The sequence below is a fragment of the Trichoplusia ni genome, chromosome 13 (genome assembly GCF_003590095.1).
Source record: "Trichoplusia ni isolate ovarian cell line Hi5 chromosome 13, tn1, whole genome shotgun sequence".
In the NCBI taxonomy this organism is placed as follows: Eukaryota; Metazoa; Arthropoda; class Insecta; order Lepidoptera; family Noctuidae; genus Trichoplusia; species Trichoplusia ni.
The window spans coordinates 11,133,939-11,150,601 of NC_039490.1; the positions used below are offsets into that span (position 1 = coordinate 11,133,939).

At 35.0% G+C, this 16,663-nt stretch overlaps 1 protein-coding gene across 1 annotated transcript in view; it reads left to right on the forward strand.

Annotated features, from left to right (window-relative positions):
- The window catches only part of LOC113500250 (RING finger protein 121-like), an 18,071-nt gene extending 2,104 nt beyond the window's left edge, over nt 1–15,967 (forward strand). Inside the window, exons 2-7 of the mRNA XM_026880957.1 lie at nt 11,105–11,264; nt 11,578–11,732; nt 11,866–12,094; nt 12,543–12,645; nt 12,992–13,124; nt 13,680–15,967. Of these exons, the coding sequence (XP_026736758.1) occupies nt 11,105–11,264; nt 11,578–11,732; nt 11,866–12,094; nt 12,543–12,645; nt 12,992–13,124; nt 13,680–13,800 (901 nt within the window). The 3' untranslated portion in view covers nt 13,801–15,967. The remainder of the gene's footprint in view (nt 1–11,104; nt 11,265–11,577; nt 11,733–11,865; nt 12,095–12,542; nt 12,646–12,991; nt 13,125–13,679) is intronic.
- The last annotated feature ends 696 nt before the right edge of the window (nt 15,968–16,663 follow it).

The window sequence follows — 16,663 nt, forward strand, 5'->3', positions numbered from 1 at the left end:
ATAGACACGAATTGAATGAAACTTTTAATAGCCAGTAACTTTTTATACTTGCCCATAGTAAGTAAAACTAATACTTACTATGCCTAGTCCGTAAAAGAAAACTACCGAGTATAAACCTTCTCCCTGAAACCAGAATATACACCCGCAATACATTGTAATCTTTAGTGAATCTTTATTACGGTACAATATCCCTAAACACCTAAACTTGTCTTGTTTTCCGAGCCTTAATGGGCTCAAAGTGACTTTTATAGGATATTTAAGCTTGTTACCTTACTCCATCTCCTCGCCAAATCTTAAGGACATTTTATAACTTCTAAATCCATTTATTATGTAAAAAGGTCATAATCTGAATACCGCACTTAATATTATGACATGTTTATACAACATTCGCGTGATCATCTGCAATAAGAAAGTATAACACTGAAAACAGCGAAGAATGGAAGACGCAAAACGAATTAACTCGAAGTTAGTTTTGAGATGGATAAATGCTTCTATGACCTAGTTGAGTAGTTGTTGGCTGGAACGTCGCGTTTCGTGTACAAAGTCACTATATCGTATTGAGTCTGAAATAATAAAAGAACGTCGAGTGCGACTTCAAACTAGGTAAGAAAGAACTTGGTGAAGACGGTGCACGATCCAACAAGGTCCTATGTATGGGTTCCGCAGTCATGGCACAAAAGTGCTCGATCATCAATAGTAAAAACCTAAAAATTACGGTCGAAAAGCTTAAGTGTTTCAAACGTCCATCGATTACAATTGTCTAAGTTCCTTTACTATTTAACTCGGCCTTTAAACTCTACCTTAGCCTTAAAAGTTCAAGCCCCGATGCAATTGTAGCTTAATAATTCAACACTGAAGTAGTCAAGGCTGTTGAATGGGCAAGAACTACAGGCACCGACAATAGGGGTGGTACAATACAATTTATACCTGAAGGCCTATAAATGAATGATGTATGGAAAATTAATGATGATGTTGAGGACGACATATATAATAGGACATGGAGTGATGAAGAATAACATTGGGTTGGAAAAGAAGGTAATAGATGTTTTGTTGAAAAAACGTTCTAGGTAGAGGGTACTTAGCAGTTGTGTATTCGGTGAAAGGGGTAGTAGTTGCTGCTGAATGGGTAAATTTCTGATTCCAAATCAGAAATTCATACCGCATCAGAAAACTAACTAAGTATAACAGGAAAAACATTAATCAGAAAATACAACAACAACTTGAATCTCAAGAAATCCAGCGACTTATCATGAAAATATAAAACAGATCAGTAATAATGCTTAAACACGTAAAAACAAATTGAATTTGAACTCCTCAAAACATTTGTCCAAGTAACTATACAAGCTGTACCTCATTCAAAGAAAGCCTTTCATTTGATTCAAGTGGAAGCACTCGATTCACAATAGATATTACTAGAAACGACGTAAGTATTGTTGATATTCCTTTAGCACTTGATGTTGGTAGACTAGAACCTTCTTTTGTTAAGGCAGAAAGCAAATTATTATGGAATAATCTTGATTGGAATATTGAATTTCGGTAAGAGGATTAGAGAGCTAAGTTTATTCATGATAAAAAATATGGGTAATATTTCGACCTCTATTTTCTAAGAGACATTAAATTTGATAAGTTTTGTCTTTCAGGTATTTATTTTATCAACGTAATAGAAAATTGAAAGATTTAGGATATTTTTTTCTCCATAATTTTACAAAGATGTAAAGACATCTGCAAGAGACAATACTATAGTAGCAATAATGAATCGTGAGATTATGGCTAACTTTATGAGCTGATTGATACAATTTATTTTCGTGTTTCTACTTTTATCGAAATAAAATTGTGGGAATACCAAGGATTGAAACTCGTAATCGTAAACAAGTCCAAGTACCTAATATTTTATTTTTCAATTGATGTGTATGCCACAGACAGTTAAAACACCATAGTGAGAATACTTGAACGAAATGGTGTGTTCAAATTCACGTGAGAGGCCTACGGCGGACTCTACCGGAAAACTCTGTTACCCAGTGACCATCATCCATACCAAAACACAGTAAAAATGTATTTCCATGCATGACTGGAGCGTCTTTACTTTTATGACAAACTGACATGCCTGCGCATTAAAGTATAATTTCGTTGTAATAATTAATTTAACCAATATTGTTACAAACAATGGTAATTTTGACCTGTAGTAATACAAAGTAAAACATCGCATTTGTTTTTTTAGTTATGTTTACGTTATACACAAATATTTACATGGTTAAGTTATTCTGTAATGCTTGAAAAGCCTAGGTTACACTAGAATGTTACTGGTCAATCAAACTACATTTAACGAAAATATCTCTTTAAAAAAATTAAGATAATAATCTTCTATTGAAAATAGCCGAAAATGTTACTTTTAAGGGTAAATCAAAACTGCTACTCTAATGGAAAATTTATCATAGCCGAGTGCTAGCGGCTACAATGCCAACCTCATAGTGCGCGAAGTGAAGCGGATTCGAACCCCGTAAACGACAAATCATTTGTGAGATTACGAATACTTGTATTTGCCAATAGGTACTTTTTCATCCGATTCTAGAGTTTGAGCGGTTTTTGTTTCCAAAATAACCTTCTTAATCGTCTCTGGAACCTATAATATTTTACTTTTATTTCTCTCTTTGAAAATAGTAAAGTGTTAGAATCTTTACTCTAGTCATAAGTACTATCCATTAGTTATCTGCGGATGACGGAGTTAAAGCTGACGCCTGAACCATTCGTCATTTCACAGTATTGTTGATGAGACCTGCCACCGAACAGAAAAGCCCTTCATATTTTATAAGAGATAAAACTGTGGAAAGGATTTGTTGGAAGTATTTTTTATGATGAGTACGAAATAAATCACTTTATAGATATTTCCCAAAACTTTTTTTGATTGCTTGCCATTTTAAATTTCAATAATCATTTGAACTAAGTGTTTCGTTTTGTCATATCTTTGCTACATGATTATAGCAGGCGTTGGTAGTTTTTGTGGCAATTCTTTGGAAGGTTGAGCAATTTATTTTAAAAGATTAGCAAGTTAATAGTGGTAAGAACTACTTATAAGTCCTTGATTTTTTTATGTATTAAGATTTAATTATAATTAAAATCGGAGTAGTTCTGTTTTAACTCCACATATTCCAATCTGTAATAACATTTTTTTAGGACAGATTTAATAAATAACCGTAAAGCTAAACTGAACATCTTTTGAATAAAACATAAGTATATTGCAAAAAGTAAGAAATTCAATTACGAAAAGTTTATCGTTAGCCCTCAAAGCACAACATTGCCCTAAATTGCAAAACCGCCACAGGTGCTAAACCTACCCTAGATCCTAGATAATTATGGAAGGTATCACGTATGGATTTCCCATAAAGCTACGGATTCCCCATAGATATTGATTTATGTTAGACACATTGGTTTTGCGTGCCCGGGGCAGAATTCGCGACGTCGCGACATCGCGTGTTGTTTCTTGCACCGAACCTCTATAACTCTCAACTAAATTAAGATCCTTATGTCATCGAATTAGGTAAATATTTATCTCCTATTGACTATATCTTTTCCTAATATAAGATGGTGATGGTGTCGCATTATAAACTTAAACCTTGATAGAGGTCAGGATTGAACTTGTTAATACTCAGGCATAATTGTCAGTAAGGATGAGTCTTACGCAAGAGATCTTCGACCATTAGTAAATCGTGTATAACTCACGACTAGTTAACGGGTTCGCCCGACTAGTTTCGGACCCAACCGGAGACCTTAATCATGAGCAAACGCGGCAATAGGGCTGCAGTTTGAACTGAACTAGTCAGACCATCCCGATAAATACACGTGGGTAACCTTTGCATCATTTTAGTATAATTCCCAGCGTTCTTGGGGTAAAACAGTATCATTTAATACAACTTTATTACGATGATATGCAATTTTCGTTACTTAAAAAAGCACGATTTCTGCGCTAAGGAATTAAATTCTTATATGGCGGGAGGTTTCACAAACATTCAAATCACATGCACAAAGACACCCAGACTCAGGACAAGCATTTAATGTAGCACGCTGGTATGATTTGGCTTGGTGACCTCAACCATTCGGCTATCCATGCAGTCAAAATGTTGTTGTTCAGTAAGCCACAATATTACTGAATTTGAATGAAATACTGAACCTATTTGGAGTTACTTTCGAAACAAAGCTCTACATTCAGAGCCTCGATATCTCCATCCGTAATTCTTTCACGAAATTGCTTCTATGATACCAAACAATGTAATGAACTATTAAACTGCTAGCCAGATGTATAGAGCCAACATTGTGTGGGATATAGAATAGCTCATAAACATTTATGGCGATTGAATAAGAAAAGTTTCTAAAGTGGTGATTAAAAAATTGCAACATCTTGGTATTTTATTTCCTTATCGATCCCTTATGCGATGCTATCGTATAATTAAAAAAAACTGTTAAGCGTTCTGTAATTGTTTTAGGTATTTATACTTAATTGCAAAAGGAAAAAATCAATCAATTACAATCGATCAATCTTTACTTTTATTGTTTAATAATTTTAACATTTACTGTAACAGAAATATATTATCTATGAAAATTCCAAATTGGTAGCTATAAGTACGATACAGGTCATGACAAACAGCTTGACTTAGTAAAATAAGTTCGGACGTCTTTAAGAGTTTCAGAATTCTTTAATAAATCTAAAAACACTGTCTCAAGGTACAAAAACAAAGTTATGTTTTATTTTATATGGTAATCGTCTTGTTAATCTGTGTGAGCTTATAATTATAAAACTCCATCTTGTTATAATATTCATAGCTTTTTAAATGTATTCAAAACAGTCTTAGTGACTTAGCTTCGCCAACGTTTTGTGATAGTTAAAATTACGAGTTAAAATAAACAAATACATAATTTACCAAAAGTTATAAGTTAAAGAGTTATTTACTGTATTTTCTGATCTTCTATAACCAATATTAATTAATTTTTTAATGGTAAATTTTAACTAACCATGAAAAGAGAGACACCTTGATACAATTACCTTAATTCTTTAGTAACTACTCTCCCACCAATTTCCAAACCTTGCGACCGGTTGTTTTACCTTGACAAAGTTCGAGCTTCAATGCAATTATGTCTAAATAAAATATCAGTCGGTAGTCTGCAAGTCCGAGTAATGCCGCATTGCGGCGCTTGTATAATTCAATAGAGTAAGGCAGAGTTCTCATCGTCGTATAAGGCTCAGTTCACACTGGTGATAATGCAATTAAATGTTTAAAGTAGTTTCAGGAAATGTGTGTTATACTTAGTTAAAGTTATATGACTCACTCAAAAATATTTATCTTTTGATATGGACCCGTCCATGACAGTCAATCCATGAGACTAGTTTTGATTGGAATTAATATAATTAAAACAAATGTGATACTGAAATATTATAACATTTGCATATTAAATTACTCATTTCAATTCTTTTTTTTTTCAAAATCAAATAATTTATTAGCCTCTAAATAATAGTAAAAAATGTTTGATCGTTCACGTTTCCGTCTGTTACCCTTTCATTAATAAACCGCTTAACCAATTTTGATATTATGCAGCAAAGAGTATAGTATGAGGGAAAAATAAATGTTACTAACACAGACTATTAACACCCAATAACTTAGTTTATTTAGGATCTGAAAAGTATTTGTTAATTTTACTTTATATTTTTTATTGTTACGATTTGGCACGTATACTTCCCATGAAAAATATATCGAAATATTTTTTATGTAAATACCTCTGAATTGTGTTTTAATTTTATTTTTAGATTATTTACCATGTGTCTAGTCACGTGAATTCGTGTCTATTTGTTTACACAAAAAGGACCTTTATGACCCGAGTGCAACATAGCATGTACGTGAGTATATTAATATATTTTAATTTATATACTTAATGATGTTGTTCAGTTACAATGATATCGCATTTCTTAGAGGCTAGTCTACTTTGTATCACACACATTACCTAAAGGCGAAATTGTGTGTGTGTTTGTATGTTTGTACCTTCTTTAGTTTTAAACGATTGAATTATTTTTGAGAAAATATATTAGTACTTCTATACATCTCTACTAATATATAAAGCTGAAGAGTCTGTTTCTTTGTTTGTTTGAACGCGCTAATTACAGGAACTACTGGTTCAATTTGAAAAATTATTTTTGTATTGAATAGACCATTCATCGAGGAAGGTTTTAGGCTATATACCATCACGCTGCGACTAATAGGAGCGAAGATACACGGGAAAATGTGGAAAAAACAGGGCAGATATAAATCATATCTTATATCTTCTAACCACGCGGACGAAGTCGCGGGCAACAGCTAGTCTATTATATAAAATTTCCGTGTCACGATGTTAGTAACCGTACTACTCCGAAACGGCTTTACCGATTTCTACCAAATTTTATATGCGTATTCAGTAGGTCTAAGAATCTGCTACTGTCTATTTTTCATAACCCTAAGTGGTAAGGTTTGTCCACCCTTAATATTTTATCTCCATCATCGACTGTTCGGCGGTACGTAGTTCGCCGGGACAGCTAGTTATCATATATACTTTTCATTCACGATATACGTAATCGAATTGTATTTCAATTGAATTGAGGTTGTGTAGGAACTCTGGAACCCAAAAGTAGCGCTAATTCGTAAAGAGGCACAAGTTAATACTACGCGCGATTTTATGACTGATGTCACACCAGATTATCAAAAAGACTGTTTGAGATCTCAAGCAATATAAAAATTTTAGTATAGTAAGCACAGGAAACACCGCGGTTGACACATAGTGGTCCAATAGAATCCGTCGCTTCTGCGCTGTAGATGTTTTTCAGCACTTTTCTACTATTTAACTATTATATGAATGTATTGCATGTTTCTCACATATTTTATTAGAGTTATTGTACTCATACTATGTTAAAAAGTAATAAAAAATGTTCTTGAACAACATCACACGGAATTTTGCATAACAGTTCAGAAGTTGTACCTACTTAATAATGTTTATAGATCTTTTATCAAAAGCCAAAGTAACTTTATATGTCATATTATAGTTAACAAGTGCATGTTCAACAGTGTAAACTTTACTAAAGTGGATCTTGTATTGTAAAATGTTAAAGAAAGATCATTCTTGTAAGAGCGAGATGCCGCTATGTATTGCGCGTCTCTTTTCCACGAAAGCAACAATCCTTCTTTCAAAGTTCATAATAAACGCCGAGTAAACAGTGTGGAGGCAAATTTCAAATACCGTAGTATGCAAGTATGCATGTCAAACTAAAAGCAACCTTAACATCATGATCAAAAGCGCAATTTGAAAAGTCATGACTGTTATGCGGTTTATAACGACCCCTAGCTAGTTAAAGTATAGGTACAGAACATGTCATTATGGTATTATACAACTGTTTATCGTTATATCAAAGGGATTGTATGAATGATTCTTGTTATAGAATATAGCTTATCGGATTTTTTCTGTAGAATTACTATGTGTTTACTTCTTCATGTAGATTATTACCGGAAACCGAAAGTATTCTTATGATAGACAAAATAGAGTTCTCTTTCAATCGATTGGAGACCGAGTCGTTCCAACTTGTACAGTGACACAAGTTGGAACGACGCTCAAAAGAAAGTAATCGATGCTTTATAATACGCGATCGTTACTCGATCTTGGCTTAGTCTGACAATGCAATAGCATCTGAATACCATACGCTAGGAAAGACTGCTTAGACGGTCACCACACCATCTTTATAACACACTATCCCGTAGTACCTGAGACTAATAGTCAAAATCAAAATCAAAAAATTATAGTTGTCAGAATCGTAATGACTTAACAATAATCTGGTCTGATTTTGCACAGTTAATTGGTATTTAGCATAGCAATGCTGCCTACCTCCTGGCAAAGTCCCCCCCCCCCTCCCCCTTTGGCAGGGACGAAGATATCTTTATTGGCGCTTTGCAAACCTATGACCTGAAGTACCGTTTCAAATATCAACTGTATAGAAATCACGATTCATGAGGTAACCTGGTGACGGATGGACGGAGAGAAAGCGGAGCCTGAGAATAGATTTCAAATTTTTTTCTTTTGGTTACGGAACCTGAAAAAAAATCTCCTTTGCTAACCATTACTGGTAGGATCACAGCGTTATGCGTCCTCCGTGGCATGGAGTAGTACTCAAGCAAAAAAAAAACGACGTAGTCTAAGAAATTGCTGACACACTGCCACAATTTCCATACGATTTAATGAAACGAAACTGTTTTAAAATTCTAAACGATGTCGTGAACCTGGAACCAGCATTTCATTATATAAAACATTTCATAATCCAATCTGCATTGAATCAAACGCGTCGAGTAAATGACCTGATAACACAAAATCTATTGTTTACTAATATTCTAGTGATGTTGGACATTTTGTTTCAATATATTTAGGCCATGGTAGTAGTTGATTAGTAAAGTTTACTATTTCTGAACGGGAGTAGTTCAAGAATAGTAACTAGCACTAAGCACTAAGGACTTTTATTCGGTAGTTAAATTCAATTCAAAACCAAAATTGTAATTTTACTAGCGGACCTAATACATTACTTTACTAATATTATTTCTCGTTTAAAATTTTTATATTATAATACTCAAAGTAGGTGTGGACAACACTTATCACATATGGTTATAAAATTGTTGCCGATTCTTAGAGAATATCCATATCAAATTTCATAAAAGCCGGTCACACTGTTTCAGGGGTGATTATCATTCATCATCATTAGTGGACTATATTGACCCGAGAATTTTATTTACATGTTACAAGATTGACGTATACACGGTGATTTTTTAGTCGTCATACAAAAGCAGCCAAGTTCATGTATCCGACGTACAATAATACCCCTAGGCGTGATTGTTATTTTTTTATCATCAACTAAGATAATAAGTACGAAGAAAAATTAAACAAGAGAAATCTGAAATATTCTCTTAAAAATGATGAAAACACCGCCGCCCGCACCCCTCATCATTGTTACAAGGCTCGGACCGCGCCCGCAACAGAGCTGTGTTTCTAAAAAACTACAAATTGCATCATAATATTGAATAAAAATTGCATTTTAAATTTATTCAAATCTCATAAATACCGATTTTTTTATCATGAACGTGTTCTAGTCATTGGATACATGAACTGGGCTGCGTTTGTAAGATGACTAAAAAATCACGGTGTATAAATAAATAATACTTTAAGAGAAGAAAAGATTTTGACATTTTTTGTTACTGATATGTAGGTTTACAACTGAAACTTGTTTTTTTTTGGTTGTGATTTGTTTCGATTTTGATTTAATTCTCGATTTGGTTCTCGAATGACATCTAACTGAATTAGAATCAAGTGTTATCAGCGTCGTTAGCTTCTACCGATAGAAGATCTGACGGGTTCCAAAGTTTCGGATCTCTCTCTATCAGGACTTACTTACAATACCCCCTTATTATAGTTTTCCGTACACGTATTTCAGTCATCGATTCCTTATATAACTGTTTTCTTTTATAATTACCCCCATACCAAATTTCATCAGAATCGATAGCTTAATTGTCCGTAAAGGCCAAACAAAACAAAGTGATACATATAATGAGTATAAATTAGTTAAGGCTTTTTCCGATCCATTATTAAATCGGTTTCATTCTGCTGCAATTATTGTATATATTATATTTATTTGCAGCAATACAGTACGAATAATGTGTCCAAGAAGAACCATTGGGTCTGTTTCTATATCTACTCGGGAAAAACGTAGTCGCATTTTCAAAACACTTTAAGGAAAGAAAGGAAGGCGGTTCTAAATTCGACTGTATTTTGTTTTTTTCTTATATTTATTACGTCAAATCTTTTCTTTGGATCAATAGATTATTCAACGTACATTAACTGTCATTTGGTCTCATACAAAATTCATCAAGTATGGCAGAAAAATCCTTATATGAAATTGGTTGAATGTTTGATATCTGCTCATGAGTAACTATGTAATTCACACTGATAGGTTTTATGCATATATTTACTGGGACCTATTATAATTATATCGCAGTTGTTGAAGGCGCTCCGTTTTCTAAGGGAAACGACATCGGTTAAAGACATAAAACCATGTATAGATAGGTGCAAATACTAGCAATTTTCTTTGAGCTTAGTACTGATTACTGACGAGTTGAAGGTGATATTATTAAAAGGTTTATTTGTCTGTGACAGACTTCAAAACAGATTTTATTTCAAATTTGCATTTATGCTATTTTTAGGAGCAATAATTGATCTTTGTAATAGTTTTGAATGAATGCGGTTTTTTGGTACATGGGAAATTGTATTTTCAATACTATCTCCAAACATTTTTTTCTTAAATTGAATGTTGATGTTGTAGAACTGATATTGAGAAATACGCTTAAAAACTAAAAAAATAAACTGAAGTCGTAGATATACGTCATACCTGCAAAACAACCGAAAATACATAATGATTAAATTTTTCCAACCTTTTATTCTGATTAAAACTATACCAGAACATCAACAAGAGAAAAAAGTAAATCAAACTCCAATTTCTAGAAAGGAATCGTTAATTAAGCTGATCCTTTTGAGGCATTTCTAAAGATTCTTGGAAACGTCAACGGAGGGGAGGAATGTCCTTGGTCGCGCAATCTTATTTCAAGGTCGCACACAAATTTTGTTATTCAAAACGAAATTGGATACGTTTGCTTTATCTACTTCATTGTTATTTCCTGTACTGAATTAGAAAATCAATACTTTGAACGGAATGTATTGCAGAAAAAGGCGAGATTTTTTTTGCGACAGTCAACTGATGATAATTACAATATGCGGGTCTCACGATGCATAATTATATTTACGTTAGGTATTTCATTGTCAAAATCATTTTGTCCTAAAAATTTAGTTAATACCATGATGAAATAAAGTATTTTTGATAATCATTTATCAACTCTTGTTTCTTCGATTTTAATGCGACATTTCTACATAATATAGTAAGTTTTTAGGTCTCTACTTGGGCTCCATTTTTATTTCCCAATCCAATTTACATGGAGCAAAAAGTTGAAGATAATTCAAATAATTGAAGCCACATTAATAATAGTAGCACTTCAGTAATAGTATAAAAATGTAATGTTTCCAGATATGACCATCAGAAGCTGCACGAGCTCCACCGCGGTCACGAGTCCATGCACACAACCATGATCATGATCCTGATTGTCACTCTCATTGTAGCTCAAATAGTTGTTATGGAATGGAAGAAGAGGCATTACCGGTCTTACTCTGTGAGTTACACTTGGATTCTTTAATTTAATGGCTTGTTTAAATTATGTTTTGGTATACACACATATTTATTGGGTTAGTTTTACTAGTCGGACCCAACTGGAGTCCTGAATAATGAGATAAAGCGGTGGCGGGCAAGAGTTCTGTTTTTCATTTTTCTCCTATTTGGCTATTCCAAATTTCTTTTCTTGTCTGTCAAAACTAGGGACTTTAAAATCGTACACATGAGCGGATTTTCGTTTTATTCCACATTCGGTTCCATATGCGGCAATTGATATTAAATCAAGTGTAAGTGCAATAACCTAATGCTTCCAGTTCTTCACGATGCTGGCGATGTGGTCGATCCCGGTGCTGATGGCGGCCAACAACCGCTGGTGGCGTTTCATCTCCATCTGGAGCACCTTCACTCTCCTCACCGCCGTCGTCATCCGCAAGTCCACCACCAGACCAATGTCCGTCACAACGCCAAGGTTAGACTTAGAGTATGAACTCAAAAGTAAATATGCTTTTATCTAGCAACTGGTGATAATCGCAGTGACAAACGATAAATCCAGTTTTTCTTGCTATGCCTACTGTGACTATATTCGCAATCTTCGATTCCAGATTGGTATACAAATGGTTCTACTTAATATACAAAGTGAGCTACCTGCTGGGTATTCTCGGCTACGTGCTGATGATGCTCACGTTCTTCGGCGTGAACCTGGCCTTCGGGCAGAAGCCGCAGGACTGGATGGACGTCGCTCTGAAGCTGCTGTTCTATGGCCTGTACTTCGGAGTACTGGGCAGGGATGTGGCCGAGTACTGCACTGATAAAATGGCTGCTTCGATAGGGGTGAGCTTATATTTCAACTTAATGAATTGACTGCTTTCATAGCCGAGTGGTTGAGGCCACCAAACCACAGCCACTGTGCTCGACGTGTCGCAGGTTCTATCCCCGCGTAATACTAGTTTGTGTAATCCATGAATGCTTGTCTTGAATGTGGTGTATCTTTGTGCTTATGATACCGATTAATATGTGTTGATTACAGATAAAGTCAAAGCCCACCATTTGTTTAAGTTTAATACAATATTTAGCCACAATAGTAACTTATATAAAAAACAACATGTATACAATATTTTCCATTATTTTCTATACGTAACTGATTTGTATCCCACTGCTGGGCAAAGTTCTTTCCCATTTCACCCCATTGTTCTGGGATTTCAAACCTTCTTAGTGGTTATTTGCTAAAATAGCAATAAACTTTAAGTAACATCAGATTGTTTTATTATTTTGATGTCAGTACTACACACAAGAGGGTATGCCGACGCGTCAGTTGGACAACAACGTGTGCGCGGTCTGCGGCAACCAGCTGCTGGTGGACGTCGACCAAGAGGGGGTGCTAGGTACGTACACACTACTTATTACCCATGAAACTATGCTACTATCACATTCTCAAAGTTATAAATATTAATATTTATTAGAAAGTTTAATAAGATACAAAAGTAGGTAGACCTAAAATCGGCGTCGCCCTAAGATTCTCTGGGGTCAACTACCACTAGCAAAACTGAAAACTGGGCTCGACGTAGGTCACCCGTGACCGAACACTACTGAGATAGAATATCAGCACTAATATGTTTTCGTGTCTTTTTCAATTTTTACCTTACGCGTCATAGAAAGACTCAATAGAACTCATAGGTCACCCGTGACCGACGCGATAACGGAAGTAATAAGAAAGCTTGTTGTTTACAGAGAACACGTACAAGTTGACATGCGGGCACGTGTTCCACGAGTTCTGCATACGCGGCTGGTGCATCGTGGGCAAGAAGCAGACCTGCCCCTACTGCAAGGAGAAGGTGGACCTCAAGCGGATGATCACCAACCCGTATCCTTTACCAATTAAATATGTAGAGGGAGTTCCCGAAACTGGTTTTGTTAGTTTTGATGTTGTTTCGATTATAATAATAATATTCCACAACTTTCACATCTTACCATCTAGCCTCAAACTAAGCATAACTTGTATTATGCTTACTAGACAACTATTTTTAAATACATACAACATGCTATTTGTCCTGGGCGGAAATCGAACCCACGGACTCCCTCCTCTCTCAAATAATTTGGGCCACGTTGACCTTATATCTAATTGCTGCATGGGCAAGTGGCATCGCACAAAGCATGCTCACAATTCGTCACGATCCAAACACACATATTGACTGCACGATAGCTGAGTGGTTGAGGTCATCACGCCAAACCCACTTAGCGCGATGCGTCGCCGGCTCCATTCCTGCGTAGGATATGCGTTTGTGTGATCCACGAATGCTTGTTCTGAGTCTGGGTTTCATTGTGGATCTGAATTGTACCCCGTGACACAAGGATTAAATTCGTAAGTGCGGGAGTCGCTTTAAAAAAGTCATGAGTCAGTTTCCTTAGCTGGTTCCAGCTGGGACCGGCCGCACATCCTGTACGGACAGCTGCTGGACTGGATCCGCTGGCTGGTGGCGTGGCAGCCGCTCATCATGTTCCTGACGCAGGGCATCAACTGGCTGTTCGGCCTCGAGTGAGCCAAGCCCCGCAACTACACACTACTCGCCTAGTGTCAGGGTTGCCAGGTAAGACTGCTCACACAACACAGTGTTGCCATTCTATGGCCCATGTTTTAATGACTCCCTTCACCCAAACAATATGAACTTTTTTTAGACTTTCTGTACTAGTATTAATTCCATACATTGTATTTAATTATTTTAATTATTAATTTGAATATTCGGTGTAATTTCTTTTTTGTCAAATTGCTTTGATCTCTTTGTCCAAAGTATGTATTGAACATGTAAATAAATATTGTTATTCTTTAAAATTCTATTCGGAAATTCTGAATTGTATGTAACTGATATACAAACTTATTTCTATAACAAATAAAAAGTACATTTGTATATAAGTGTAACTTACTTGTACTAGGGAACTATCCGCAATGACTATTAGGCGATCAGGAATAATGTCGACGCGAGATGATAGAAATATGAGCAACCCACTACCTTTACTAAGTTACATGGTGAATGCTAGCGACAAGTGCTAGTTGTATCAAAGCTGTCGTAAGATGGGTGTCGAGATGTGTCTCGTGGTAGAGGGGCAGCGGTTGGAACATCGTGATTCGCAATTTTCTAACTTGTATCACTAAAGTCTTCATTTATAAACAAACAATCAAATGCTACCCTGATAGTTTGTTTATATTTTTTATCTCCGCGCGTTATTCAATATTCAGAAAATAGTCTTTATTGACAATTATAAAGAAATACCTCTTTTATATGAAGTAGGGAAATGTTTTTTTTCCTACTTAAAACATAGTTTTCTGATCGGCTAATAGTGATTGTGTAATTAATTGTAAGGTCATTATAATTGTTAAATATCGCATTAATTCAAACGATCACATAAAAACTCGTACTAGAAAAATCAATGATTTTTTTTCGGTATTGATTTGATCATAGTTAATATGATCTCCTTCCTTTTTAAAAATTAAAGCATATAAGAAGACTCGATAAAATTACCATAAATTAAAGAACAAAAATAACTATAAGTGCAGGTCACAATAAAAAAATCATTCCAGAAATTCACAATTTAAATGCGGTAATTATCAATTATATTTTACCTATATTCTGTACAACATTGTTGTATGTACATATTGTTAAGCGTACAGTATGTTGTATGTGTGTAAATATAGACTTCGACGTTAGTGATATCATGTGTATTCATCCCCGAGTGATGCGATTCGGAAATTTTGTACCCCCTGTGTAACATAAGAAACATATTACAAAATGCGTTGAAGTGTGTGTGCTGTTTGTATAAATAAATGCGGACAACATCACATATATTGTTCTGAACCCAAAGTAAGTTGCTAAAGCACTTGTGTTATGGAATTCAGATGCAACGAAGGTATCAAGTAAGTTTAGCATGTTCATGCAGCAAGGAGGGGTTGTTCTTAATAATTAATAGAATTTCTGTATTCATCTACCCATTTTTTCGCGATAGGAAATCATTAAATGACTCCCCCCGTTTTCGGTTTCGCGGAAGGTAGTGTCAGACTTTTACTGACTAAAACTCATGCCACCCATGTTTCTTCTTTTGCCCTTTGAGTACCTTGGCCGCGGTAAGTCTTTCGGACAATTAATGTATCTTTATCTTTAATCCCGGCAGGCATCAGCTCTAATGCTCCTATGTGATAGAGTGTTTAATTTGTTTAGTAAAAACACATTCCTTGCTGCTACACTTTCCTGTCGGGCACACTGTCTTACTGAAGGTCACAGAACAGTTGCGCAACGCACCTTTGAGGAGTTTTTTATGCCGCTCAAAAATAAACTTTATTGCTATCAGTATAAAGAGCAGAATGTTTAAGTATCTAGCGCAGTTGAACGTAATTTTTCGTCATAATAATAATGTATTGAAGTGAATATTTGAGCCGGTCAGCCATTCCGGTTATCATATATTGCTAATATTAAATTATGTTCTTTAGTCTAAAAGCTTTAAAGTTCACTTTTGATTGTCATGAAAATGCTCTTCGCTACCTTTGATCTACACTGACCATTACACCAGTAATAATGAATTACTTAAAAAAGGTGTATTTTGACTATTTTTCCATGTGTGTATCCTTTTTTCATCGCTTGAGGGATTTTGTCGAATTATTTTATAATAGTCAATAAATAAACACTGTAGTATTTTTTCTTACTTATTTACAACTTACGCAAGAGTATTTTTATTATGTCACAATGGATTATAATTATCTATAGATTCAATTCTCCGTTAAAGGACGACTTTACTTTCCAAACGACAATTGGAAAAATAGTAAATTCAAACATAGGTGTCGTTAAAATAAAGTCGTCTGGAAGCGAAGACTTGTTGTCTGCGGTCGAAGAACCTTCGCTTCGAATATATTATAGTTAGCTTTCAATGTCACTGTGTAATTTTATCGTCAATTTTTATGTGTCGTAAAACTTTATGTGTCGAAATTTTTATTTATTATCACTGACACTCTTTGGGCAGTAAAATCCATTTAAAATCAATTCGGTATGTAAATTACGATTCGAGAACGAAACAAGTTAAGGTTCACTCTTAAGTGACATGCTGTCTTTGTCACTGTCAAGTGGTAAGAGACAAATAGACTTTGAACATCAAGTAATGTAAAACTATTAAGATTATCACGACCTCCTCATCTCACCATAACTAGTAGTATTGTCGTAAGTGCCTTACAACGGCCTAGAGTTTAAACTGAATGCAATGCTGATTAGAGATCAATGTTCAATCCACCATGCGAAGAGCCTTCGCCCAGCCGTGGACATGTACAGGCTGGTATTGTACTGTAAGCGACTAATAATTGAAATGTTTATAGGTTATGTAAAACTAGTTTCTTTTTTGTATTAGGTTCTTGATTCGTAATGT